Source organism: Trachymyrmex cornetzi, unplaced genomic scaffold (assembly GCF_001594075.2).
Source record: "Trachymyrmex cornetzi isolate Tcor2-1 unplaced genomic scaffold, Tcor1.1 scaffold61, whole genome shotgun sequence".
Classification (NCBI taxonomy): domain Eukaryota; kingdom Metazoa; phylum Arthropoda; class Insecta; order Hymenoptera; family Formicidae; genus Trachymyrmex; species Trachymyrmex cornetzi.
The window spans coordinates 967760-995580 of record NW_017299926.1 but is presented as its reverse complement, the minus strand read 5'-3'; the positions used below and the strand labels follow the sequence as shown (position 1 = coordinate 995580).

At 33.2% G+C, this 27821-nt stretch overlaps 1 protein-coding gene across 2 annotated transcripts in view; it reads right to left on the bottom strand.

Annotated features, from left to right (window-relative positions):
* CalpC (calpain C) overlaps window positions 1–19360 on the bottom strand; it is a 37369-nt gene extending 18009 nt beyond the window's left edge. For both annotated transcript variants that reach the window (XM_018516181.1, XM_018516180.1), the window contains exons 1-3: window positions 18948–19360; window positions 4190–4333; window positions 1515–1584 (exon numbers count right to left, since the gene is read on the bottom strand). In XM_018516181.1, the coding sequence (XP_018371683.1) occupies window positions 1515–1584; window positions 4190–4333; window positions 18948–18956 (223 nt within the window). In that variant the 5' untranslated portion in view covers window positions 18957–19360. The remainder of the gene's footprint in view (window positions 1–1514; window positions 1585–4189; window positions 4334–18947) is intronic.
* Window positions 19361–27821: the final 8461 nt, after the last annotated feature.

Here is a 27821-nt window from a genome sequence, read left to right as displayed (position 1 = left end):
TTCTACAAGAAGAAAATAAACAATTTTCATCTCTTGCAGTTTTTCTGTAAAGTTGATAGTATTTGAGTAAAAAATTATTGAAGACCAATTTTCAGTAATTTTTAATAATTAATATCTTGTTAACTATTACGAAAATTGCAAAATGATAGAGGACTTTCCGTCTCAGTTAGTCTTAGACCGCTCTACATGTCCACGAAATCCGTCAGAACAATTATCAGACACCCTATATATATATACATACATATGTATATCAAATGTTACATCCGTGTCTATAAGAATTAGAAAATAATTACGAGCGTAAGTTTTTACTACAATTTTAATGTTAAAAGGATCTTAAAACCGTCTATATTACTGACTAAATCGTAATTTTTGTATAACAATTACTTTTTCCTTTTTTACAAAATCAAAAATCCTTTTCCAGGATTAACGTGTCTGTGAGATGAAGTTTATGCTGAGAACGACAAAAAATTTCAAAATTGAAATCTTAAGAAAAATGTTTTGTCGTTCTCGTCATAAACTTCACCTTCTAGACACGTATTAATGAATATACTTTAATCCTGGAAAAGGATTTTCGAATTTGTAAAAGAAAGAAAAAAGTAATTTTCATACAAAAATTATGATTTAGTCGATATATAATACAGACGGCTTTAGGATCTCCTTAACATCCTAGATTTAAATGAACAGTATCTACTTTAAGTCATACTTCATAATGCAACATTCTCTCGTTTAAGAATAAGTAATATCAATATACTTCTCTTTCTTATAAATTGCTTAATTGATATTACCTACAAGAATTACACTTATACATCTAATGCGCAATAGGATTGCCAATGTTTTTATGTCATTGCAATTGAAATTCAGCTCTTGCTTTTCTAGTTACAAAAACTACACTTATAACATCTAAGAATAACTAAGTAGAGTGTTTAAGTTTTTTTTTGCAACACATGTATATGTTGCAACATATATTACGTGTACAGAAAAAAACAACTTTCAAATTATTGCGTATATAGTTAAGAAACAAAATATCTCCGGCATTTAATAAACAATATATTTTTAAAAACTATCAATTTCTTGAATCAATTAACATATTATAAAACAATTCCTTATGTAAACAATTATAAGGTGATTCTCTCAAATTGTAAGTAATATGGCAGCTGCGAAGGTTTAATATTCGATTACAAACTTACAGTGAACTCGCATAACCTTTCATCGCGTAAGAAGAAAAGAAATTAGATAGGAGCCAAGGTTTTCAAACACGTGTAAGAACACAATTACACAACATATCATTACGTCTATCGAAGGAATTCCGTACTTCCAGGATAAAGAGGAAAGGCAAGAGCGGAACGACCAGTTTTATCATATGCGGATGTGCCTCTCTTGCGTTTATTTATGCACGTTTTACTCCGGTAATGATTTTAAATCTATTCCTCTGTATCCTACTCTTCTCTCAAATTCTCCGTATTAATTCAGTTACAGAGTTCAATTATCTCTTATAAATAACATCCGACACTTACCCATTTTGCCAGGAATAACATCGAACTGAGCCGGTGCATCGCTGACGAAGATAGGACGATTGCACAATTCCTGTAGAAAAAGAAATTATCTTTATTCTCTTTCTACCTAATTGATGTTAATAATTATTAAAATTTTAAGTAATTAATAAATATAAATTATTTAAATAATGTAAAAAAGAAATTAGGGGTATGTAACATCAGCAAAAGTAAAATGTTAAAATAATAAACATAATAAGAAAGTTGAGAACGCATATAAGCACGTATGCACGCACTTATATAAAATATTATTATAATTAAAAAATATAAATTAGAGCGCTCGGTGTAATTTAATGTTATAATTACATAAAATTATACTATTGTATTACATTATGCATTATATTGCATTATGTATGTTACATGTACTTATTGGGACGCAACACATTACTTGTCATTACACGAAAATTCCGTTGCACATTTCCATTTTCTCGACATAATAGAGCAACGCAATGTGAAATAGGTTCTATACATATTAAATGAGTTACGAAGAATAGTGATTCTCGTTGCATATTTTTCTATTGATTCATGTTCATGATTCACGAGTTGTGCTATTAATTCAAGATAAATATTTTTCCGGTAAAATTCCTTCAAATTACACGAGTTACTTTGGTTACAATTCATTACATTTTAATTACGATTAATTATCATTAACTTACTCTGAATATCACTGTTTATTATTCCATTATCACAATTATGTTTGTTACTTCCATTGTCGCAATTATGTTTTATTATTTGTGCGTTAATTTTCGTTAAAAAAAATTGTATTTCATTAAAAAGAACTGTGTATATATAAGGCAACTTCATTTATTTCGTAATAATTCAGATAATTATATTTTAAAAGTAATAATGAAATTATTTATGAAGTTATAAAATTAAAAAGTACTGAATCATAATACTATAATTATACTAATATTGTTACTAACAGTAAATAAAAGTACTTAAAAATACTGTAACGATAAGCATTAAAATTTAGCATACTGTGTCAAGCATATATGTAAGGTATAAATACACAGTGTAAACTAAATCCATTAAATTAAAACCGAAGTAAAAAGAAATCTCATCTGCAAAGTGGCTCTTAGACATCGATCCTTAATATTATAGCTTTATTAATTTTTTATTTATAAACTTGTAGCCATTAATAAGACATTGCATAAGTCATCCACACAACAATTTACCAATGTAATTTTTATACATCTTGTAAAAAGTTTTTATAAACCATTTACATTCTATTAGCATTGCTAAAATATATATCATAATTATATAGCCCAAAGAAATAATTATCCATTAAAATTATTCATTAAAATGATCACGTACACGGCACGATTATGTTACCTTGTGCCAAATGGAGAAGTGCTAGGTACTAACGATGCGAAGCACTGTATAGCAATAATCGGGCCATATTAAATAACTGTTCTCCAACTGTTGCATTCCGCGTGCTGGCGTAATACCATCCTCTTTCGGTTCGTATTTCCGGTCGGTTGCATGATCGTGACGAGAATTACAATTCGCGAGGACAATCTTTCAGTAACTGTGTTAAAAGTGAGACGCACACCACGCACGTATTCTCCATGCAATTGTTGACCTTGTCGTAGGAATGTGTGGCTGTCAGTGACTTTTATTGTGATCATTATACCCGACCCGACGATGCACAGCCACGCAATGTCTTGTTCGATAAGCAGAAAAGACCCTGACTACGCGTCGATGACTTCACCTGCCGCCCGCTCGTTTCTCGTCGTACAAATTGCGTAATTAACATCTAGGATCATTGATCCCGCCAACTGATCCTTGCTTTAATATTCTAGAATTACGATTGTTTTAATTGAATTTCGAAAGACCTCGTTGTACTTAAGAAAAATAAAATTCGAGGAGTTCGAAATAAATTCCAAAAACTCTGAATTTATTCTAACAATTAACGCAAATCAAGCCAAAGGATCTAAATATTTTTATTAATTTTTATAAATTTATTATTAACAAACTTATATAAAGATACAAATAATTAGGAAAAGGCTAATCAAGAGAACAGTTATATATTTCAGATATCTTAAATATATTTATAAAAACAAAATATAATTGTTTTTACAAAAAATGTGAAGTAATATGTTAGTAAGATAATTGTAAAAATCTCAAGAGCTCGTCTGAATGATTCCGTTAGTTTTGCTCTAACTAAAAGACATGCTGTTCCACGATTATAAGCACGCAGGCGACAGAGCTACGTGTCAAGGTTGCGAACTGTTTTCGTTACGGTTCCTAAGTTCCACGTTGCACGTCTTTCCGTTCTTTAGGAACTGGAGCGAACCAAGAAGCTAATTTAACTCCAAGTTGCTCCCGAAAGAATAATTTCGTTGCCTCAACTAACAGAAGATTAAGTGTTTTAATGTTCATGACCTGATTGCAAGACGATATTATATGTCATTTTTGACATATTTTTAATTGATGGAAAGAAACTTTGAATACATACAGATATCAAAGTTAATTAATATCTAAATTTTAATTTTTGTAAAATAGATAGTGAGATGTTAATAAAGTTAAACTGTAAACAATAAATAATAACATAATTGTATATACGTATGTAAATAATTAAAGGGTACCGTTAAGAGCAATAAAAACTATGTTAATAAAAAGAAAAAAATAAATCTTGCCTTCGGCCTTTTCCATTGAAATTGGAATGGCGGTGTTTGGTGATAAAAAACTGATGCTTGGGTCGCTGGAAATTCTGGATCCTCCCAGAGCTCACCTCGTTTCAAGCACGAACGCTTGATTCGTTCGTACTCGCTCATTACGTCCTGAAAAACAACATGAATAGACAATTTTAATACAATTAGAAGTTCACAGCACTATTAATTTAAGTGACTGAATATTTTTTATATTATTGGAGTTAAAATCATCTTGTAATTAATGATGTACGAAAAATACGATTTAATGTTTAGATCTTATGTAAAAATATTATAATAAACTAAACTAATAATAAATTTATATTATAATAATTAAAGTATAAGGTAATATAAGGTAATAATAAATTTAATAATAAATTAAGGCAAGATCATTGGGGGGAAGATGTCTCACTTAAGCCTTTATTCTTGAATAACTTCTTAATGTTATTGAATTAACACGAACGAAAAAATATTATTTATATTCTAGCAAGTTTTCTTTATTCATATAAATCAATGAATTAAACTTTTAATGTTCCGTATTATTAAAAAAAATTGATATGTTATTCCCTACAAAAAGTGGCATCTTCTCCCTATATATACGGATAAGATGCCACTTCTTATAGGAAAAGCTGTCACAAACAATTAAATAATGTGATGCAGTATAAACTTGCATATTTTACTTATTTTAGTCTATAATCAAGGGTTTAAGCTATAAGAACACGTAAAGGTATGATAAAACATAAATTGACAAAATATGAAAGAGAGTAATTTAGGAAGTAAGTTGGACATACTTTTATTTGTTTAAACAGCATTTCATTAACTTAAAATATTTAGAATTATATAAAACATCCAAAATTTTAATTCATAAAATCGTTTTAATGACGGTTTAAAGCAGGAAAAATTGTATTTTGTATTTACTGTCATCTTATCCCCGAGTGTAAGAAGAACATTCAATTGCAACTTTTACGCATATAAGAATATTACAAATTATAATCTATGTCATCCACATGACCTCCAGGGAACACTGATTAAAACTGTATATCATTTGCCCGGTTTTACAGTAAGCATCAAAATAAAGACCTTAGCTATTAGCATACCAAATATTACAAAGAGCACACAGAAAAAAGACTATTCTTAAATCAACCATAATATATTCATATATGTATAAGCAAAAATATTATAATCTGGCTTCAAAGATATCAATCTTGATTTAATTAAACTTGTTTTGATGCAAGTATTACTTTGCACTTAATCCAAGACTTGCTCAATTAAAAATCTTATATTAATACAAATTCAATCAAATCAAGATTGATATCTTTGAAGCAAGATTATAATATTTTTGTTTATATATGAATATATTATGGTTGATTTAAGAATAGTCTCTTTTTTGTGCATGTTTCACGATCTACCTTTTCGTATTTCGTATAATCTTTACCAATCGACTTTGGCATGAACATGTTCATCTCTGCCGATAACTGCGCAATTGTTTACCACACGCTTTTGTACAGTCAGTACAGCCAAGGCATGTTGTATAAAAAATTTATAAACAAAGTAGCGTCTTCCCTCGAATTACCTTATATTATAATTATAATAATAATATACCTTAATCTATTATTAATTATGTTAATCAAAATGAAAGTCACATGTACACACATACATATACTCGTATGATAGCTGTTCCCTAATTTCAACTGTTTGGAATTTTTGTAAAATTAATTTTAGCTATTTATAAGTACACCCAAAAACTTCGATTCTTTCCCTCGGAAATTTTCACAAACTGAGAAATGATCACTTTTCTACATTAATGCTCAAAGTCCGTGCGCGATTAACGACATGACTAAACCTTACGTTCGCTTACAACTAAATTTGACATAAAGAAATATGAAATAATCTGAATCTTTGAAAGTTTTAAAAAAGTAATCGAGAGAAAGAATCGAAGTCCTTGGGTATACGTACAAAGACAAAAACATGATATACTCTTGACAGAAAACTTCCTAATTAAGTTAAATTAAAAGATTACGCGATCTAATTAATATTAATGGCTCGTTACTAATAGAGGGTGAGAATTTAACAGTACTTCTAACCGCATCGTATCCTCATTCTTCTCCCCCATCTCATCTCGTAATTAAGGCACATCTTTACACATAAAGTATAGGGTAAAAGAAGCTCAAAAACTTCTCTGAAACACCGCAGTACGGTTTTTGCAGCGATTAATAATATGCATTAGCAAACGTCGACGTTTAAATTGCGCGAATGTACGATCAACTTCCTACATTCTCACGCAAAATAATACTGGTACAATACATTTATTTAAAATAAAACTCGCTAGAAATAAAAAAAAATGTAAATCTATGGAGATCATAAATACACAATATCTTTATTCCGAAATATTTCAAGAATGTTATAAATTATGTTCTGTAGTCCTATGATCCTCTCAAAGAACATCAAGCACATAAAATATTAGAGAATATTAATCATAGCGTTCTTAAGAAATTTTTCGCCTCAGGTATCTAGTTTGACACTTTTCGGGGGAACGTTTAAAATTCTTTTGCATATCCTTTCCCACGCCATGAGCGTATCTCGTTGACCTCCATAGATCCCTCGATAGCGATCTCAATGAGCGACCTGCAAAATTTTGCCTCTTGTAAAGTAGACGCGTCATTACTCCTAAAAATCTCATAATAACACCTTGTCAACTAAGCAAGAACAACAAATCACTTTCGCAGATATCCATTCGCGCATTTGCTAATCGACGGCGCGTTTGTGACCTCGATGTGCGCGTCGATAAAGGTTTCAGCTCATCGAACATTGTATCCAGGTCGACACTCTCTCTCTTCGTTGAGTTTTCACCACTGTGATGAACGATTCATCGCTGAACGATTCCTTTTCTTTTTCTTTACACGGTATTTGGCAAGAAATAGAAGTCATTGACACCTCTACACGAGTGAATGCTTTTGAAATGAATTACGGCGATTAGCCTCGCCTGCCATGTCTGTAACACGTGACTTTATGCACACTTTTTCCAGACGGTGTAACCGGCAGCTCGTATCGATGGTTTACACCAAGCTTAGCGATAATGCTCGCTCATCTAATCGATTTTAATGATATGGCGTTAACATAAATGCGAAATTAAGAAATATCCTGCCGGCGCGGCGACACCGGATATTCGCGCAGAATATTCGCCTGCAAAACACGTGCGCTATACATCGTAACCTGAGAATTCATTAATATTAATGCTCTCGTGATTATTAACACGTTGGATATTAAGACATTCTACTAATATCTCGTGCTTATGTGATAAATCAACATAGAGGAACGAGGAAGTTCCTATCTTACAAGAAAAGAAACGTTTTATTTATGTGTACATTGAGTATTTATGTGAACATTGAGTATTTATTCCTTTACTTTTAAGTTACTGTGAAATGACATCAGTTATATTTTCAAATTTCATATAAAAATATGTTAATATATGTTTGTAAAATTTTTTTTGTTATTAACATTTTCGGAACGTAACGTCTATTTTTCAAGTAATGAGATAAAAAATAATTTTTATAATTACTAAATTATTGATAAGAACTTAATATTATTGATGCTAATGAGCATCTTGAAAACACTATCGAGAGTTTATATTATTAAAAAAATTAATTTATTTAAAATAATAATTTGTGATATTATGTATTCCAGCTTCAGTTTAAAACTATTTCATGACCGACAAATATAATCAGCGCACAGTTTGCTTGAACTAGAAATTGTAAAATTTATACAACAATATTATTATAAGTAGCCTTCTGCATTTAATTGTATTTAAAATTTCTCTGCTGATTTTCACTTAAATATTAAATTAATCCTTTTGTTTATATTCCTTTTAAAATTTTACTTTACAAAATTCATTGTTTGCAAATATTCTTACTCAACCGTTTCTTGAAAAAATGCATATTTATTTAAAAAATTCTGCTTTACAACGCGTCGACACTAACATTGTATTAACACCTTGTATATTCGAAATATCAATCCATTCAAAACAGACATCCACGCTCATTCTATCCTCGCCTCTTCTTGTTGCGAGATAAATGTCGCCATCAGACGGTGATTGGTCATTGAATCGTTTCTGTGACGGGGGAGATCCGGAGATGTCCTCCACGCCTCAGTGACTCGTAACACCGTCATTATATGTATTTTGCAACGGCCGTTGATAACATATTTTCACCACGTAGGCGATAATGCGAGAGAAGGTGTGTGCGCGCGGTCGTGAAAGCGTCACGATTGCGAAATACTCAATTACACTCATCGAGGCGCCGCGTTCCGGTTTCAAGCATTGTTCCGAGGCCAACTATTCCACCGCGCGGTATGATGCACCAATTAAAATCGTAATATAACGGCAGCAGATAATTAACACAGGCCAGAGGTCCTACTGCTCATTCTGCACGAAGTCACCGCGTTTCTTTCCGTATTTTTTCCTCGATGTTTCTCTCCCTCTTCTGATACTACGAGTAATTCTGTTTTGTCGTATGGAACTGCCTTGGCACATACCAGATTGAGGCGTGCCATTTTGCATTGTCGTCGCATGACAAAGAACTATACGTCTGAACTATATCTTTCGTAATAGATCGATTACGAGACGGTTTAATGTTTTTCGCTGCACCTGCACTACGATAAACTATTTACGGAAGTTGACAGGAGTGCCTCGTGCTTAAATGCTTTCACAATATTTTGCATTTACTTCTTGTGATTACATTAAAGTCATTTCATTCAACCGGAACTATAAAACCGGTATATGATTAATATTAGAAAGCTTTAACGAGTCTCTCACGATAGTGTCAAGATCTCAGATCTATATTTCTAGAATAAAAAAACCACAGAAAAGTTAGCAGAAAGTTAACATTTTTGTACGAATCTCGAATAAGGAAATGTTCACTGCAAATGGCCTGTTTTACGCGTTTTTGTTTCGTAAATCTCGAAAATGGCCCTTAATCTACATTTCCGAGTTCGGAGCCACTTTATCTGTCTAAGAGCAGCACGAAAGGTACGGTTATAATGACTGAAATTGCGGAAGGCCAAGGAGTACTGAGGAGTACTATCGTGGATCCGCAGTCCACGTCGGGTGAGGTAAGCCATAAAGGCTTTCGCGACGACCACCGACACACCGTGTAGTGGTCCGTGCGCCTCAAGGCCGCGAGAGAACCAAGCATGAAACTAGTTCGACCGGTACGAGAGTATATGGTAGCTATTATATACCTAACGTGTACAGTAGATCGTTCAAGTGTTCGCTTTAGCGGAAGGTGGTTGCTCGGGAATTCACCGCGTAAAACGCAACGACTACAGATATGTCTTCTAGATATCATTCGAGAAATGTGATATCAAAACCCATTCATTTTTGTACTATGTCCACTAGTATTCGATTATTAAAACATTTTAAAACTTTTTGACAAGTTCAATCAATTTTAAATATCTTATGGATCACTTTTATACATAAAAATTTCATACTGGATAGTAATTAATTATATTTATTTTAAGTATTAAAAGCGCACTGAACGGCAATACTAAAAAAATAAGCAATTTCTAGTATTAAATTGAATTTCTGTAAGAGCAGTAAACATAATCTTTCAAACAGCTTGTTCAGCCATACATATTATATACATTTACTAAATACTATTTTTAAAAGAGGGAGAAAAAGTTTCTTGCATATGTTTGTATTTATATGCAAACACATAAACATATTTATACAATAAATAAAAATAATTTTCTGTAAAAACAAACAGATATGCATCTGCGCAAGGGATCGTTCATGACTAATCGTGTACTTTCTACTGGTCAGTGAATTTTTACACCAGGCTTGCATACATGGCCTTGAGACTCAGGCGCATCCAAGCGGAGTGCTCGTAGGGCGAAAAGCATGCTCCTTCGTCGTGACTCTGCAAAGTAGCGAATGATCGTGCGGAAATACAAGAGCTTTTGCGTTCTTCCTGTCGCGATTCTTGACACGTCACTCTTTGTAAGAACGTTTTAGACGTACGAGTCTCTCGGACGGAAGAATTTTACGTCGGTCACGTGTTGCAAAGACGTACGATTACATTCATTTTATGCCACAAAATGAGCAAGGCCGACCGTTTGATCGACGTACACGTTTGATCACCAACAGGTGACCAAGCTGATCGTGCAAAAATGAAATTTTTTACAAAATACAATTTATAAGAAAAGTGAATTCACAGAAATAAATTATAATGTACCAAGAACGTTATTTTATATAATAAGAGTTTCAAAATTCTTCCTTTTTAACATATATTTTGTAAAAATAGAAATTTTAGAAATATATAATATATGTTAAACATTGTATTCTGTTAGTATATTTAATATTAAGAATCTTTTAATTAATCTCTGTCTAATTTTTATATTATAAAAACAAAATTTAGAATTAGTTAACAATATTTGGCGTTAAATATTATATGAAGTTGCCAAAATATATATTCTTAGAAAAGTATTTTTATTCAAGAAAGAGAATTATATCAAGAAAGAATCTTGCATGCATTATAATTACCTTATTTTTAGCAATAAAAATATTTATTAACGTTATTTTCAAGTGTGGTGAATAAGCCGAGATGCATGTCTATGTAACGGTACTCAGCAAAGAGCACTCTCCGTAACCTCATGAACTGCGACCCTAATTTCCTCTACTCTATTATAACTCGCTCCATTTTTTCCCTTCACAATTATGCCGCCTCCGTAGATTCCGTTGTCTAGCTCATCAAAACATCAAAGTTCCTTTACTATTACGTAGTGCATTTATGAAGCAATTAATAATCTGCCGTTACATACTAGAAGCATGTGACTCTTAATTTCTCATTAATTATAATGATATCTACAATTTTTTTTTAAGTATAAGAATAGTTTTACCATTCTTGGTAAATATTTAAAAAAATAAATATAACATATACGAGATAAATACAATATAGTACAAATATTAAATAAATTATTGGGATTATATCTCAAATTTATATATGTTTATGTTTTAGGCTTTTTTATATATTATCTATTTTAACTTAATTAAAACTTATTTTAAAAAATTATTTATATATACATATATGTAACATTTAAAAAGAAAAAGAAAAATACAAACAGAAAGTTGAAATAAAAAATTAATAATTTCATACTTGAGTATGATAAATTATCTTGAGCTTCCAAGTATTTTTCGTTGAATTTTTATTATTTCTTGTGAGGAGGTATTTCAAGGTGCATTTACGACCGCGAATAAAACCAAGTACGCGTGATGTTTTCGTACCACCAGTACAAAGCGAAATGGGAAAATGACGGTAATTTCGATTACGCATAATTTGTTGGATCCTGTCGGTTGTACTGTCTCTCGGCAAAAGCACTTTCTCTCCTCCAAACATTTCTTGCTTTTATGAGAACTGTTCACTGTAATCCGAAACGGTTTCGCGCCACGCGGTGGCATTTTTTAACGTCTCAATTTACCTGGAAGTCAAGCGTAACAGTGTCTCGCTTTAACGTCATCTCAGATAATCAATTCGATCGATTTTCCTTCCTATAAGAAATGATCTTGCGAGTAGTTTTGCATAATCGACAATTCACATATGCGATTTCCCTACCGGAAATCCGAGGCATGACACTTCCGCGGCGCCAGATTCAGCGTTTTCACTCGGTGCGAAACTAGAAACTTAGAAAGTTGCCACCTAACGTATTCAAATGCCTAGTAATATAGAAAATCGGCTGAATACGAGAACGTTTATTAATTTTTTTAAAGCAAAAAAAATTTATAGACGAGAAACTTGTTATACAGAAATTAATCATTAAATTAGAAATTTACTGATAAGAAACAGGATTAGAAAAGCTACTTTGTAAAAATAACTAGTTACAATCTTTTTTCTTAAAAAATAACTAGTTACCGTTACCAATTTACTGATTCTGAAAAGTAAGACGATATAAATTACCGATTCTGAAACACAAGACATACAGTTATAATTACTTCAAAAAGTAATAAGTCGTTACTTTTTAGTTACTTTTCTGTTAATTTTTTGCAATATCACATTTTAAATACAGGAATCTTATACATCTCTAATATTATTTTATTTATTTTACTTATTTTACAAAACGCTCGGCTATTTTGTTATATATTATATTATTTATAGATAATATATGCACTTGGAATCAAAATTATAGAACCAATATTATAAGCCGTTTACATATTAAAAAGCTTCTAGCTTAATTCTTAATAGAGATATTTAGAGAATGTAATGATTTTATCAGGGATAAAGATAGTTATATTTTTCGAATATTTCAATCACACAAGAAATAATCATTAATTATTCGCTAAGCAACTTCATTTTAGTCAACCGATATGTTAAAGAATAAATTTGAAATATATATATATTCTATATATAGTACTTTTTATATGTATATATAAAGTACTATATATAAAGAATTATTAAAATTAGTTATTAATTCCCAAAAATGTAACTAACGATAATTTAAATTATTTTTATTATAATTTAAATTATATATTAATTAAAAGGAACAAAATGAAGTTATTAATAGTTACAATTATTGAAAAAAGTGTGTAACTCTAACTATAACTTCCTTACAAAACAAGATAATATGTCACAACGATATAATAAAAATCTAACAGTTTAATATGTGTATTTACTTTTTCTTTAGATTAGTTTTTAAATTATTATATAATTTAAAATTAGATATATGTGTAGGTGTATGCATATAAATTACTGGAAATAAAAAAGATTATTTAGCAGTTCTGCAAATTTGATAAATTTTTAGGAATTTAATGAATTCCTAACTCTGATAAGCGCGCGCTCCTAGTAAAACAAAGTTTCCAAATAAAGTATGATTTCAAATAAATATAGCATGATAGCAAATGGACCGTTTCGGAGGAGAATATAAAAATATCTTTCTTGTATATGTTAAACATAATAATTTTTATTACCTTTCAATTTAAAGACTGCAATTATTATTTAAAATTGACATAAAAAGTATCAAAATTTATGAAATTTGCAGAACTGCTAAATAATCCTTTTTATTTCCAGTAATTTATATGCATACACATACACACATACCTAATTTTAATTTATATAATAATTTAAAAATTAATCTAAAGAAAAAGTAAATACACATATTAAACTGTTAGATTTTTATTATATCGTTGTGGCATATTATCTTGTTTTATAACTAACATCAATGTTTATATAACATTTTGTTTAACATCAGCATTCCTGAATTGCCGAATTTATATAGACATTAAAAGTGAGTTCTTGTAAATTCTCCCAAGAGAGCAATATAACGTGACAGTAAAACAAATAATGCATAGAATGCCTTAAATCTTAGACTTTCATCCATGTTTTCATGTACGATTTCTTTAATTAAAGAAGTAATTTAGTTATAAGAGAGACCTCGACATAGTCATAAATTTGAAATATATATATATACATATATTCTATATATAGTACTTTTTATATATATATATAAAATATTATATATAGAGAATAGTTTTTTTTGTAAATTATAAACAATTAAATAAAAAAGATTTTGCGGACTAGTTTTTGTTTTACATATTCCCTTTAGTGTACTATAGTGTTAACAATATGCATTCAAGCCTTCCTCCCTCCCTGCTTGAAGTAGTTTATCCCGTAATTCTTTGCACGAGGTTTTTTATTTGCGATCCCTTCGCACGATAATCAGACAACCCGTAAGCAACCGCTCGTGCTCCCACTCCCTTGACAAATGCCGGAAATTTGTGCAAGCGTCTTTATGTTATCACCTGGTCGATCGAGGAACGCGACTCTTGATTTTCCACGCGCGTCTACTACCTTGTCACGGTCTGCAGATCTTTGTATATGCACTTCTATTCTAAGTCTGATGTACCAGTGACGAGGCTTTCCTCGACTTATCTCTCTTTGATAAGCTCCATGTATCATCACAGCCTTCGGTAAGTACAAGTATTTCTTAGCTTCAGGAAGTAATAGATGGAACGTCGTGTGCAAGTTATTATTCAATGTTACGCATATTTACTACGCAATAAACATTATTAATTTATAGTATTTATACAATCTGACTAATTTGTTAAATTTCAACATACAATTTTGATACAAGAGATAAATGTATAAAAAATGCTTACAAAATCAGAACTTATTATAATTTCAAATAAATATTCTAAATAAAGTTATATTGATATAACTTAGTTTCATAATTAAATAAATACGTAAAATATAATAATTCGCTTATATATCATACGAATGTAAAATTTCATTAAAGTTTTATTTTCATATTAAATAAAATTAGATGCAAATATTAAAAGATTTTCCAGTTTTGTTATTATCACTTTGATTTGACTGAAAAAATATTTAGAATATCTTTCTTGATAAAATTTGTTGATACTAATAAAATCTTATGAAATATAAATTAACAGTGCTTTTGCATCAGCCTCGTGATTTCATTTAAACTGTTTGACATTTCCGCAAATATATATCGATCTTACAGCTAAACTAGTTACATTCAGGTTTCCTTTTTCAGCACGCTTCCAACTTCCATTTGAAATGGTTGGAAGAATTAAATGCGAACGATGCAGTTATTTATGAGAAACAAATTACGTTGGTAATGCAAACGCCATCGTGGTACTCGTAGAGTCATAAATCGTTGTTTATTTTTTAAAAGCGTGCTGCTTAATTCCATTTTGCCAGCACTCGTGAACGAATCCATACGTTCCCCGGCATCACACAGTATCCTTTAGCTGACACTAATTTCATCCCGAACGGATACTGATTTACGGGGACTCGCCCAACGAGTTGAGTTTTCTCGGCAAAGGATCACTTATTGTTAGTCGTTTTTCTGATGTTCTTGGCGGGGTTGCCGCTTCCTTCACGATCGTGCTCGAACTCTTCACCACGGTTCCTGAATCGTAGAGCTTCGCTGGAGTCTACAATTGACTCCTTCGACCCTGAACGATCCTCATGTTCCAAGAAACACTTTCCTCGAACAGCCCGAGATTGATGACTAATAATTTCCGCAAGTTAACGGATTTATCAATATATCTAAATTGATTCATCGTGTTTCAATTATAAATTTAAGATTCTATCGTTTCTCTACGAGTCTTATCTATAATGTTTCGTATAAATCTTATATCGATTTCTTACATGTCATATATAATAAAATGCATCAAATTATTATACAAAATTTCTCAACATAATTAATCATGCACGCTGTTTTTTGTCAGAAAAATCTAAAAAAATTCTGTTTATATTAAACAGATATTTATATTTAGCAGAAATTTAAATTAACTCTTCTTTTATTTTCCTAAAAATAGAAAGTAATATTGAAAAATTCTGACTCAAATACTGCAAAAATTAATATAACAAATTGTTATCTCAAAAACTAGCTTTTTTTATATTTTTCATTAGATCGATAAAGGGAAAGGGAGAGTCAGGATCCTTCGATGTCCTTGAGTTTGCCTCGAGTTCATCTTGCATCCCTCTCTACTTTATTCTCCGCCTCGAATTGCAATTTCTTCTTCTCCTGTTCCTCGCATCAAGCAATCCTCACACTGAATTGTTTTCACACATTGCTTATAAGTTCACAGACCATAAACCAGGATCTCTAAAGATCGAACACATCCCTACAGTTCGAAATGTGATTTTATCCACGTTTATTGTGACTAATAAAGGATAATACGAATTCTCTGAATCTAGTAATTATGATAAATTTTTATAATGTATAGAGATAATTACTGCAAATAATATGACGGCACAACCGATTAAGAAAACCGCATCGCCTACACGAGAATGTAAAACTCGAGTCCCGTAACGCAGCATGTTCAAGGGCCGCATGCATTCCATTTAGCAAACACGGCTAATATATAGCGAATTAATAAATCTCGAGACAACATAAGACGTTCTCTCATACTTTGCACTTTAGTTTAACTCACAGAGAACGGAGAAGGGTCGCGTCTGAGAGCGGTAAATTTTAGGTGTCAATGAGACTGTAGCTCTTTATCCAAAGATATTTTGAATACAACTTCTCTTCAACAATTTTATAACTTCGTCGGCTAAACTACGTTGTGCATAAGTACGTGCACAATATAAGCGTTAGTGTACGTTAGTATTGGACCTCGGTCTCTCCCATCGATGCTCCCGTATGTGCAACGTCTACGCCGTTCGTAATTTGTGTGTTTCGAGGTCGCGGAGAGAAGAAGACCCGGTTTCGCAGGAGCAGAGAATCTCGTAGCAACAGAGAGGTAGAAATACGCCGGTCGACTTCGAGGTTCCTCGACCATGTCGGGAACGCGAAGGAACAGGTGAACAGGTCGTCTTCCGTCTCTCTCTCTCTCTCTCTCCCTTTTTTCTCTCTCTTTTTCCTTCTTCTATTTCTTCATTTCTTCGTGCAGCAATCGTATTGCTTTTTGACACGGATTTTATTGTCGTAAAAGTGAGCTGTTAGTGCAAATTCGTGACGTCAATGCCGATTGCTGGGGTAGTGTGTAATTGATTCAGCCAGTTGCCATAATTATACGGATGAAAATTCATCAAGTAAAATGTGAAACAAGCAAAGAACGTAAACATTATTTTAAGAATATAACTATTACACGTTTCTTTATGTTGCTTTCATAAAGATTTAATATTGAATAGAGATTTAAAAGTACAAAAAAATAATCTTGTTGTTTATGACAAAAAAAACAGATGTGACGTCTTAATCGTTTTCTCTTTCCTGTACAGCATAATATTTTTGGACGGTAGGTAGTACTACGACCTACAGATTATTATAATATGCGGCTGTTCGCTTATAAGGTAGGGATGACTGACCTAAGCTAATGGACTTCGAAACGGAATTTGAAGACGTAGGTAGGGATTTGCGGTTTATGGGTGACGCATTCGAAAGTAAAAATGCTTCAGGGCCGTATAGATTCTTTCACAATAATGATGTCCTTCGTTTGCTGGCATTACAGTAATTTATATTAAACGCTAAACAAAATTACTGAGTTACATGCACAATTTCTGGGACAGGAAAGAGCTCGTAAGTATCATTCACGCGATAGTTTGTTTTTTTAATAGTTACCTATTGATATGAAAAAAGGTATTCTCTGAATTTTATACAAGTATTATAAATTAAATAATAAATTATTTACATAAAATAAATAGTGAAAAATAGAGATAAAAAATGAACGCGCGTGTAGATAAATATTTTTTCAAAATTAAATTTTTTGTACTTACTACTTGAAATATTAATATTGCTAATTTTATGCGCAATATGAATTTATTAATTTTAGAAACTCTAATACATTAAAATGTATTTTTTATGGATAACATAATATAATAGTTGAGCGTAAAAATTGAAAATTATTATTGGATTTTAAACGAAAAATCGTGTATCTTTTAAGTATATACGTGTATATAATTTGATAGAAATTATAGCAGATAAAGCAAATAGTGTGCGTGTTTAATTTAAGACATGCACGCCGCACAAAGCGTAACGAGTCCATGAAAGCATTTCAATAGAAAATTTTCTATTACTCTTGCAGTTTGAATACACAAAAATCGTACATTTTAATTTTTCTCCTATTATAATATTATATTGCAAATAATTTGCCGTGAAAATGATTGATGATATCAATCTATCTTTCTAAAGAAAATATGATATAATCTTTGAATCATACTGGTGAATAATTTTGTTTTGATTAATAGTCTTACACAAAGTATTTTCTTACGTATGTAAACATGTAGACCGTGAATAAAATTAAAATTAATTAGAAAATCAAAATCAAAATTAATTAGGAATTTTCGTAACTTGACGCCAAGATTTCGTATTCGAAAGTAAAGTGAAAACTCTCTCTACTAATGCTTCCCTGTGTTAATATTTGCCTTCGCACTCGAACTCACACTCGAATTACCATTCGTATTCATATGTCACGTGGATCCGATAATTTCCATTTCGCTAGTTGAATTCGGTGCAAACAGAGCGGGATGACTTTCTCGTAAAGAAATCATTCCGGTCACATAATATGCCGCACCTTACAAGAAATTCCGTAGTAAACTATCATTGGAATGGAGATGTGGGCAGATGAAGACTTTCGTAAGAAAAGTTGTAACTATCTTTATATACAAAAGAAAATGTAGGCCAGCATTTTTGAAATGGAAATCACTAAATTTTCGTAAACATGATACCTACATCTCTCGTATATAAAATGCATCATCGTCTCTGAACCGTTAATATTTTACAATTTAAAGATTTTAAGTTGTATTTTATCTGTATGTGTGATATTGTATTAATTCGTATGTAATATCAATTTATTATACATTTTGCAATCAAAACTGTTCATAAAACAATTAAAACCATTCATAAAAAAACAAAGCAAAGCCTACTAAGTTGTTCGATATAAATAATGTTCTACATAAATTATTTTTGATAAAATATTAGAAATTACATAAAATGTATAATTATTTTATGATTAAAACATTAGTACAATTATGTATATATCCACTTTTTAAGTATACATTTTTAGTTATTATTTCTATGTTAGTAACTGAACAGAACAGGAGTATGACAGAACGTCTACTTATTAAAGCTTATACGTACTTATCTACTTAAGTATATCTTGATTCAACAAGAGTTAATTTAGCAAAGATAAGATTAGCAAATTTAAGATGAGCAAATGGAATTAGAAGTTTAGATGAGTATCAATATAAGCCTAATGCATTCTCGCACGTACTCTCACACTTAACACGATACTCACGTTAACCATCCGTAGTCAGGTTTGTGCAACTTCTTCTAGAATATCGCTTCGCGCCAACAAGGACCTGTTCGAGTACCTCTCTCAAACCCTCGCAGCGCAGCCGACACTTTATCACTTATATATCAGAGAAGAACGTCTTCATCTAGCACTCGATATTGAGACACTCCGCGCACTTACTGTTAAGTTCGCGCGCTACCAGCCACTCCGAGGTTTCCCCGAGGACGTTCCGTACGGACGATCGCGTATCTCGTCGCGGAACGCGAGCCAAGAGATACCGTACCGTCGAGGTTTCCGACAGACAGATGTGGTAAACGGTCAAATCTGTTTTCCGAGCGAACCGAGGCGCGAGAGAGCGCGGCCCCGCGAACGGAGCTGCTCTTCTGGTACCGACCGACTACAACCGACTGGTTGAATTGGTGACTGCGCCGGCTACCCGCGCCATGAACTGCCACTCGTAGATCCGAAGGCGATCACCACCATCCTGGCCAGCTTTCCTCCTCCTTCTCTGACCGTTGAGCTACCGCCGGCGATCCTCTCTCTTTTTCTCTCCCTCTCCCACTCAGGAGCGACCACGTCGCCGTCTCCTTCCTCGGCGAGGAAAGAGGCTGAATATCGTTTAAATGGCTCAAGCATGATATATTTATAGAGCGGATAATTATTTTGTCTGTGCAATCAGCTGATAGAGATTTGGATGCAGCAACACGTTATACAATCTCGTGTAAAAGAGTTGTGTTTTCTTCTTACATAAAACATCGAGACAAATGCCTATTATATGTAAAAACTATAACAGAAATAATAAGTAATCAAACCTACTTCAAGTACTTCGAGTTGTAAGTATTAATCATAACAAGAAATATAATTAAAAATACAAAAGAGTATTGTTCGTAAAATATCTTTAATTAAAAAGTTAATTTTATTTGGTAAATTCAGAAATGTAAAATTTTTAATCTATATACAGACATATATTTTCTAATCTTTAAAAAACTTATAAATTTTTTCTTCTCTCTTTCATATCTGCAATTTACTTGTATACTAAAAAGTTAAATATCAAAGTTACTCCTAGGCTTTTATGACAACCTGAAAACGTTGATCGATATGTTGCTTGCTTTTACTTTCCTCAACGTCTTATTTCGCGTTTCATGAACGTATAATTTAAAATGTCTTATAAACAAATCTACATAGGAAGAGGTCAAGGCGGAGATAAAAGTATGGATCGTAATTACGGGAGCCAAATGGCAGAATTCTCAAAGGAGCTCTATGTGATCCCGGAAACAATAGCACATGCAATCAATGACGATATCAAATCGTTCACGATGACAACGTGATTTTCATCTATCGATGCCGTGGAAGCGGGTCGGTTTCGTCTCGGTCGCGAAGTGGAAAGTGTGCGAGAGAGGAGGGTGTTGCTAAAGAAGAGCGGGAGGAGAACGGTTGAAGAACACAAGAACCGATCTCGAAGAGAGCGACGAAGAAACCCGATCATAGCTTGGAGGTATAGCTTGTTCTGGTGAAAGCTTGTACACGTTGACTTTACTCGAAAGGTTCACTTCGGCGTCACGCCAGAAACTGTTCTCTTCATCAAACGTAGCAGTTGATTTCTTTAAAATTCTCTTCATGATATCTGCATTGGACGTCTTCATGTTTTCATTATTCCACAATACACGACGTTGAATCTAGAACCTAGCAATATTTCGTCTTTTCTTTACCGATACTTATTTATCTCTTCATGTATGACTAAGTCTATATGTCTTTGTTTTGTTTGATATTTTCTTTCAATTTATTATATATACACATGAATTTGTCTTCTCTTTTCTATCTAACGTTTATTTCTGTATTTTCAATGTTGATCATATCGGAAAAGCTTTTATAATTTATTAAAAAAAGCTATTAATTTTTATTTTTATTTATCATGGCATACATATATTATAACATTTAATTTAATTAGGCGCGCAAGATCTATTTCTTTTACAAAATTCCTGTCTTATTATAAGATCGTATTATTATAATAATAATATTAAAAATAGGTATATGTATATTACTGCAACAATAAACATTGAAATTATTTGTCGTATTTTACTGTATATATATATATATTATATTTCTAGAATATGATTGGAAAACTTTAAGCAAGAAGTGAATGGTTAGCTTCAATAAGAATAAGAGTACACTGCAATGCAATAATTCGCTGGGTCATAGTAGCGGCCAGACTTATCGACGTTGATTTTTTACTCAAATACTATCAACTTTATAGAAAAACTGCAAGAGATAAAAATCATTAATTTTCTTCTCATAGAACTCTAAAAATGTTTTCAGAATTTTTTATGAACTTTTTAGTACTGCATTTTCTTATTTTCGATAAGTCGGGCCGCTACTATGACCCAGCGAATTAATGCACTGCACAGTCGACATCTAACGAATATGTGTGAACTACAGACCATTTCAATAATCGAGATAAAGATGCTTTTACTCTGGAACTGGAACATCACCGACAAAACAATATTAAATAACTACTGTTGATGTTCTTATATTTAGCAAGTAATATAATAAATTTTTAAATTAGTAATTATTTATTATTTTATCCAGAAATTATATCTTTTATTATCTTTAAAGATGCATCCTCTAATTTGATTCCTGTCGTGTTCAGACTAATTATTGTCAATGTTCTTACAGCAATCACATCCTTTATTTTTATATAGCAGTTTTTATAATTATTTTAACTTCAATATATCATGTTTTAAATTTGTATTTGACATCTAGATATTCCAATATTCTTCTAAATCTACGTTAATTTATTTATCTTATTTTAATAGTAATATAATAATTTAATCACAACGATTGATTCCGTTAGCTTTCAATTTTTGAGTCTACTAGACCCAAAAACTAATCAGACATGAAAGTATATCCACAGCTGAAAAATCAGCGATATGTTCTCGTGGATCACTATACAAGCACTATGCTGGTAAACCAGAACCGAGTTTCAAGCGTAACTAAAAGATGGCAACTCCGTGTCAATTTGAACAGATCCGTATCAAAATTTTTAAAAGCAATTAACACTCTACGAAATAATTTTATGATCACGAGGACATTTTCTCTCATTTCCGATTACTTAAAAATTTCATCTTTACTGTAAACATTTAATCATAGGAAGCTCATAAAATCCTACCATATAAACAATCGTGGCGGCACTTCTGATGGGTAGCCATCAGTTCGAAAGCCATCCAGTTGTAATTTAAAGCGACGGATGCTAACTCGACTAACGGTTTGAGAAACGGCGCTTTTGGCAACGCTCACACCGTGGAATTTCACGACTATCCCACGCGAGATTCCTCGCGATCGTAACACGCTAACGCGCCATCCAGCCCGAACCTTTACGATCGGTAACGCGTTGCCTCTCATTAACGTGTAATTTATTCGAGAGAAATACAGAGAAACGACCAACGGCGTTGCCACCCGCGGGCCTTGATAGCTCGCGGCTTCTTGCTCACTCGCGTCGAGAACTTGCGCTCGTGGGAGAGACTCGTGGAGAAAAAATTCATAAGATTCTGGAGATCGTCGGCGAGATAACAGGCCGCACTGACGGAAATCCATGGAATACGATAATCCGACTTGACATTCGTTATCCCACTGCTCCTCACGACTGTTTGGGCTCCCCGTTACAACTCCCACTGAGCGGTTCTCGGTATGCACATATCTAATTAATAATCTTCTAATTCCTAGCCGGTCTACTGAAGACCGGGCCTACACTATATTTCTGTCACCTGGAATTCAATAAATTGTCATGTCAGCGCTCCACAAGGTGTGTGAAGTATATTAATAAATTTTAATGATATAGAGAATGTTATAAGTTAATTATAAATGTGCTTGTTTTCATAGATTCCTCGTTATTTGCATACACAGAAATACACTTTTTATATTATGATGGCTGTATTCCAAAATTTGCTGCTAGAACTGAAAATTTATTGCTTACATTATGTGCACTATAAATTTTCAGTGCTGACAGTGAATTTTGGAACGTAGCCATAATATACATAATAATGTACTTTAATATGACACTTCAAACTTAATATATTTTATTATATATTATTCATTTGCCATTTCACTGTAAAGTTATAAGACAGTAAATACTTCTATTTTATAGTAAGTATTCTCTTATATTCTAAGATCTCAATTCTTGACTAAACTTCTTATTTTCCCCCAAACTATCATAACTCTTATAAATATATTTTACAACATGTAACGATCTGCAATATAACCCATATAAAGTGATTACAAATCCAAATCTATAATCCACTGATTACTAAATCGTTATGACATCCTTATATAATACCGCCTTTTCTCGATAACTGATAAATAATTTGCATAGATTATGACGTCATAACGCGCGACAAAGTGAACTTTTTTTAAGCTCGTAAAATCGCACTCTGCTGTAACGACTTCAGAAGCGCAACTCACATGCAAAAAGAATTTAACGCGTGCTCTCGCGAGACGCGCACACCACGGGCACGTCCCCATTATCTCCGGGCGTGCCGAAGACGCCTCCGGCGGTTCTCACCGGGCGACGAGAGAGACAAGACAACGGTAAGCGGGGTATATGACGGTGTGTACACACTTCGAGAACAGTTATATTCGCGCACGTACCAACGACCCTTATTTATGTCGTCGCTGCAGCCATCGTCGACGGCGGACTTACACCGGTCGTCCTCCTCGCCCTTTTCTCGTCCTTCTCCCGCCTGTTCTCTCTCTCTCTCTCTCTCTCTCTCTCACACACTCTCACTCTCTCACTCTCTCTGCGTATTATCGGGCGGCAGTGTACTTTTACGGTCGGCGTATATCAATAGTCGGCCTAAAGGAAGATCCATGGAACGGCGATGCTGGCAGGTAGGGCTCTTTGCAAGATGGTATGGTGCCCGTGACAATGCCCGGGATATAAAAACTTGCGTAAAGCTGTCCCACTTACATAGGACCCCGCGGGACCCACCGCCTGCGCTGAATGGGGCGCAATAACCTTTTATTTATCGACGGCTTAAACAGCGACCTTTCGCGTCGAAATTGAAGCCGCGCGCCGTAGATCGAGAATGTCTTTTGCCGTACGGGACTGTAAGCCGGGTGGAAATCGTCTCTTGGTCGATTCAATTAAACGATTTAATAGCGTGCTTGATCGCTTTGTGCGATTTCCCCTGTGCCACCATTATCGCGTCTTTTTTAATTACATGCTCAATTACGCTAGGTATTTGCTCGGATTCCAAGTAATTCCGCAGCGCTGTTCATGTCGAGGAGCGTTCATGTGATGGAACGCGAGACGAATGATAACTCCACCTGGCATCACGATCACGCTTGAAACCATTTATTCCGATGTGTTCCAACATCTAATGTACATTATTACATGGAAAGAAGTTTTGTTGAAGTATATAAAAGTTTAGCTAGATACAGATCTGAAAATAATTTTGTTGAACCATGAAAATAATTATGTAGAACGCTTAAGCATTAATGACAATTAATATCGCAAAAAGTTTTAACATTCTGACAACCAGTTTGAGCGTTCTACATAATTATTTTGATGGTTAAAACAAAATTATTTTTAGATCTGTATCTAGTTAAATTTTTAGAAACTTCGGCCGTTTATTCCGTGTATTTTTCTTTATTATAAAAAATCAGCAGAATAATATCGAGCTTTAACGTTTCAAATTTTTAAGAAAAAATGAAAATTTTAAGTTTATAACTTTTCCTTTTTTACTTGTTCTTTTCTGCATGATTCGACATGAAAAGATAATAATTGTAATAATTGTATCACCTAAAATTTTTCGCAGTTAATCAAGCGACGTAGTAGCGTCGCGACATCAAGTACATAAAAATACAAAACGAGCCAGTTGACCGCTTGACGTGTGATTTGTAAACGTTATTACTCATAAGTTCATACCGTTGCCAAATTCGCGGCACTACCATAAGCTTTATCCGGAATTTTGACATTAACAAACTTTAGATAAAAATTAGAGAAACTAAAACCGCAATTAAAAATCAAAAATATTTTTATCATACACACAACATTATAGATATCTTTTGATTGCGACCATCCGAACAAAATTGGTGCAGCCGACACCGAGATCTGGAGATCGAATTCCGAAAAGGGATCATTTCAGATTTACAGATTTGTTTCACTCGTACGTTTGACACATACATGTAAAGCGTTTCATCCATTAAACAGCTGCCTTTCACAATGTCTTCATTCAATTAATATTATATTAAAATTAAAAATATAAGTAGACATTAATACACATGCATATGTGATCATTATCAATGCACATGAGATAAAATAAGAGAGAGAGAGAGAGAGAGAGAGAGAGAGAGAGAGAACAGTGCAACTTCCGTAAATCCAACTGATGCTAATGTTGATGGTACTGTAACTTTCAAACGCCATAACTCGAAAAGTTCTTATGAAAAAAAGGTTTATAACCGGTGTTCTGGAAACATCTCAACGTCATCTATAACGATATGCTATAAAAAATGGGGAGTTCCGTTTAAGATTTTTGTGTTGACTTTGAAAGCACTTTCCAAGATTATTCCAAGATTAAATTAATATCATCATCTAATAACTTTTTTAAAACCCACCCTATTACTTTTTTCCAAAAATTTTTTAGATAAATCAATATTTTTTGAGATATATTAGCCGTTCTAGAACTTTTACCATGTACTATAATACTAACTTCTTGGAACCTACGACTTATACGCTCTTATCTTTTTCCTTAATTTACATCTTATGCTGACAACTTTTACTGATATCCAAGATTTTCACTAACTTGTACAAACCGAGATGGTCCCTTATCAGTGCAATGATTAGAAGACATTTTTCGGGACATTCTTTACACTTTCATGACAAAATACGCAGTTACTCCGATCTCAATACAGCGGTTGGAAGATATCTTCTTTCGGGACGTTCTTTACACTTCCATGACAAAGTACGTAGTTACTCCGATCTCTTGTCCTAATCACAATAATGATTGACACGCCGTAAGCCAGCCGACGCACTACTAAATCACGTGTTATTATAACGCGTAATCCCGCGTAATATTTATGATACGCGCGACATGATGCGTATAATGTTGCGTTACACGATGTAGACCACAGCGTGGATTGACTCGCCGACATAGATCCAGTGCAGCTGATGAGCGGCTTCAGACCCTCGCTTTAAAAGCGGATCCTGGGCTAAAGGGTGGGTGTGTACGTCATGGACGATCTTGGAGAGCACCGCGCCTATCTTGGAGGGCCCACCTTTTCCAGGAGGACCGCAGCCCTGGGCCCCAAATTCCTGCTCGACTATTACATGCTGAAGAAAAAGCAGAGAGAGAGAGAGAGAGAGAGAGAGAGGGTCGAACAGGCTCCGCCACACGAGCGCGTTCTCTCCATTAGAATTACAAATATACGTGCCACACGGCACGCGCCCTGGGCGCTGAACTTCGTCGTAGCTTAATGTCAGGCATTTCGCGAGAAATTCATCACAAGCCCCGCGGCCTCGAGGCAAGCGAGTCTTCTCTTTACGGCCCGTTTCATGGCTCCGAGGAGGCGACCGAGTGTGGTTGCGCTCTCAGGGACGCGAGCCAAGTCGCAGACGCCAGATGGTGGAGCAGTTTTCGCGCTTTTTTGTAAATTACAGAGCGTTCTGTCGGGTCGCGGTGCGCCGCTGCACGGATGCGCCGAATGCATCGAGAAAACGTGGCTGATTCCCAATGCACACGCTAGAACCCCGTACACGAGTTGAGAACTGGCCACAAGGACTACCGTTCGTATACATATAAATGCACGTGATTGCTTCTATTAAAGATCTGAGAAGATTGCGCGATTAATTCCGGTGAAATTACAGGGTTTGACAAGGATGGGTGTGTGCGAACTAAAATCGACGATTCATATATGCGGCAACCCGATAATTACGATAGCGAGGCACGCAGCGTCTATTAGCGGAGTTTCAGAAAATGTATAACGGTATCCCGTACACACAGAATGTTCTCTACTTATTCCTACTTCTAAGATGCATTGAAACGTGTTAAGAACAGAAGATTTAATCGCTGAAAAAATTAATCAATGAATTTTGAAACACCATTGGATTAAAATTTTTCTAGATAGAAATCTTTACGATATTTGATTTCCATCCTTAATTAGGGAATAGTCACCTGGAATGTTTTTATACTCCGCCAGCGAGAAAAAAAATGTGAATTGTTATAACGTTTTGTGTGGATATTATTTAACATGTTTTCTTTCTGTTTTATAACTATCCTTTATGAACTTTTAAATATGTCATTTTATCATAATAAAAACAAAGTAATATTAAGTAAAATCTTTATTTTTTAAAATACTATCATAGTAATAATGTGATTATTCCGTTTAATATTTGTTTCTTTTCTGCTTACTTTTTTCAGAAAATTGTGATTAAATACATATTCATAATGTTCTTAAATACTAATAAATCGGGAAACAATCAATAATATACAATACGTTGCTACACGGACAAAAAGAGTTTGTTAAAACAATTAAAAATGTCACTGGTTCAGCAAATCTACAGCCCTAATATACAGACAACCAATTTTCTGTTGAATTAGCAAAGATGTACAGCTGAATAAAATTAGCGATTATAGATAATTATATTTGTTGTAATAACACAGCAAATTTATTAATACAGCAAAAATAACTTTCTATAAAAATCAATCCCATATAAATCAAAATTTGTAACAAAATATGCTAGCGCATATTTTTGTTGCTGTAATGAAGAAAACTTGTAACATTAGCAATTTTCGGTGTAACAAATAATTAGCTGAATTAACATACTGATAATTGTTTACAGACATAATTTTTTTGTTGAACCATCAAATCTTCTTAATAGTTACA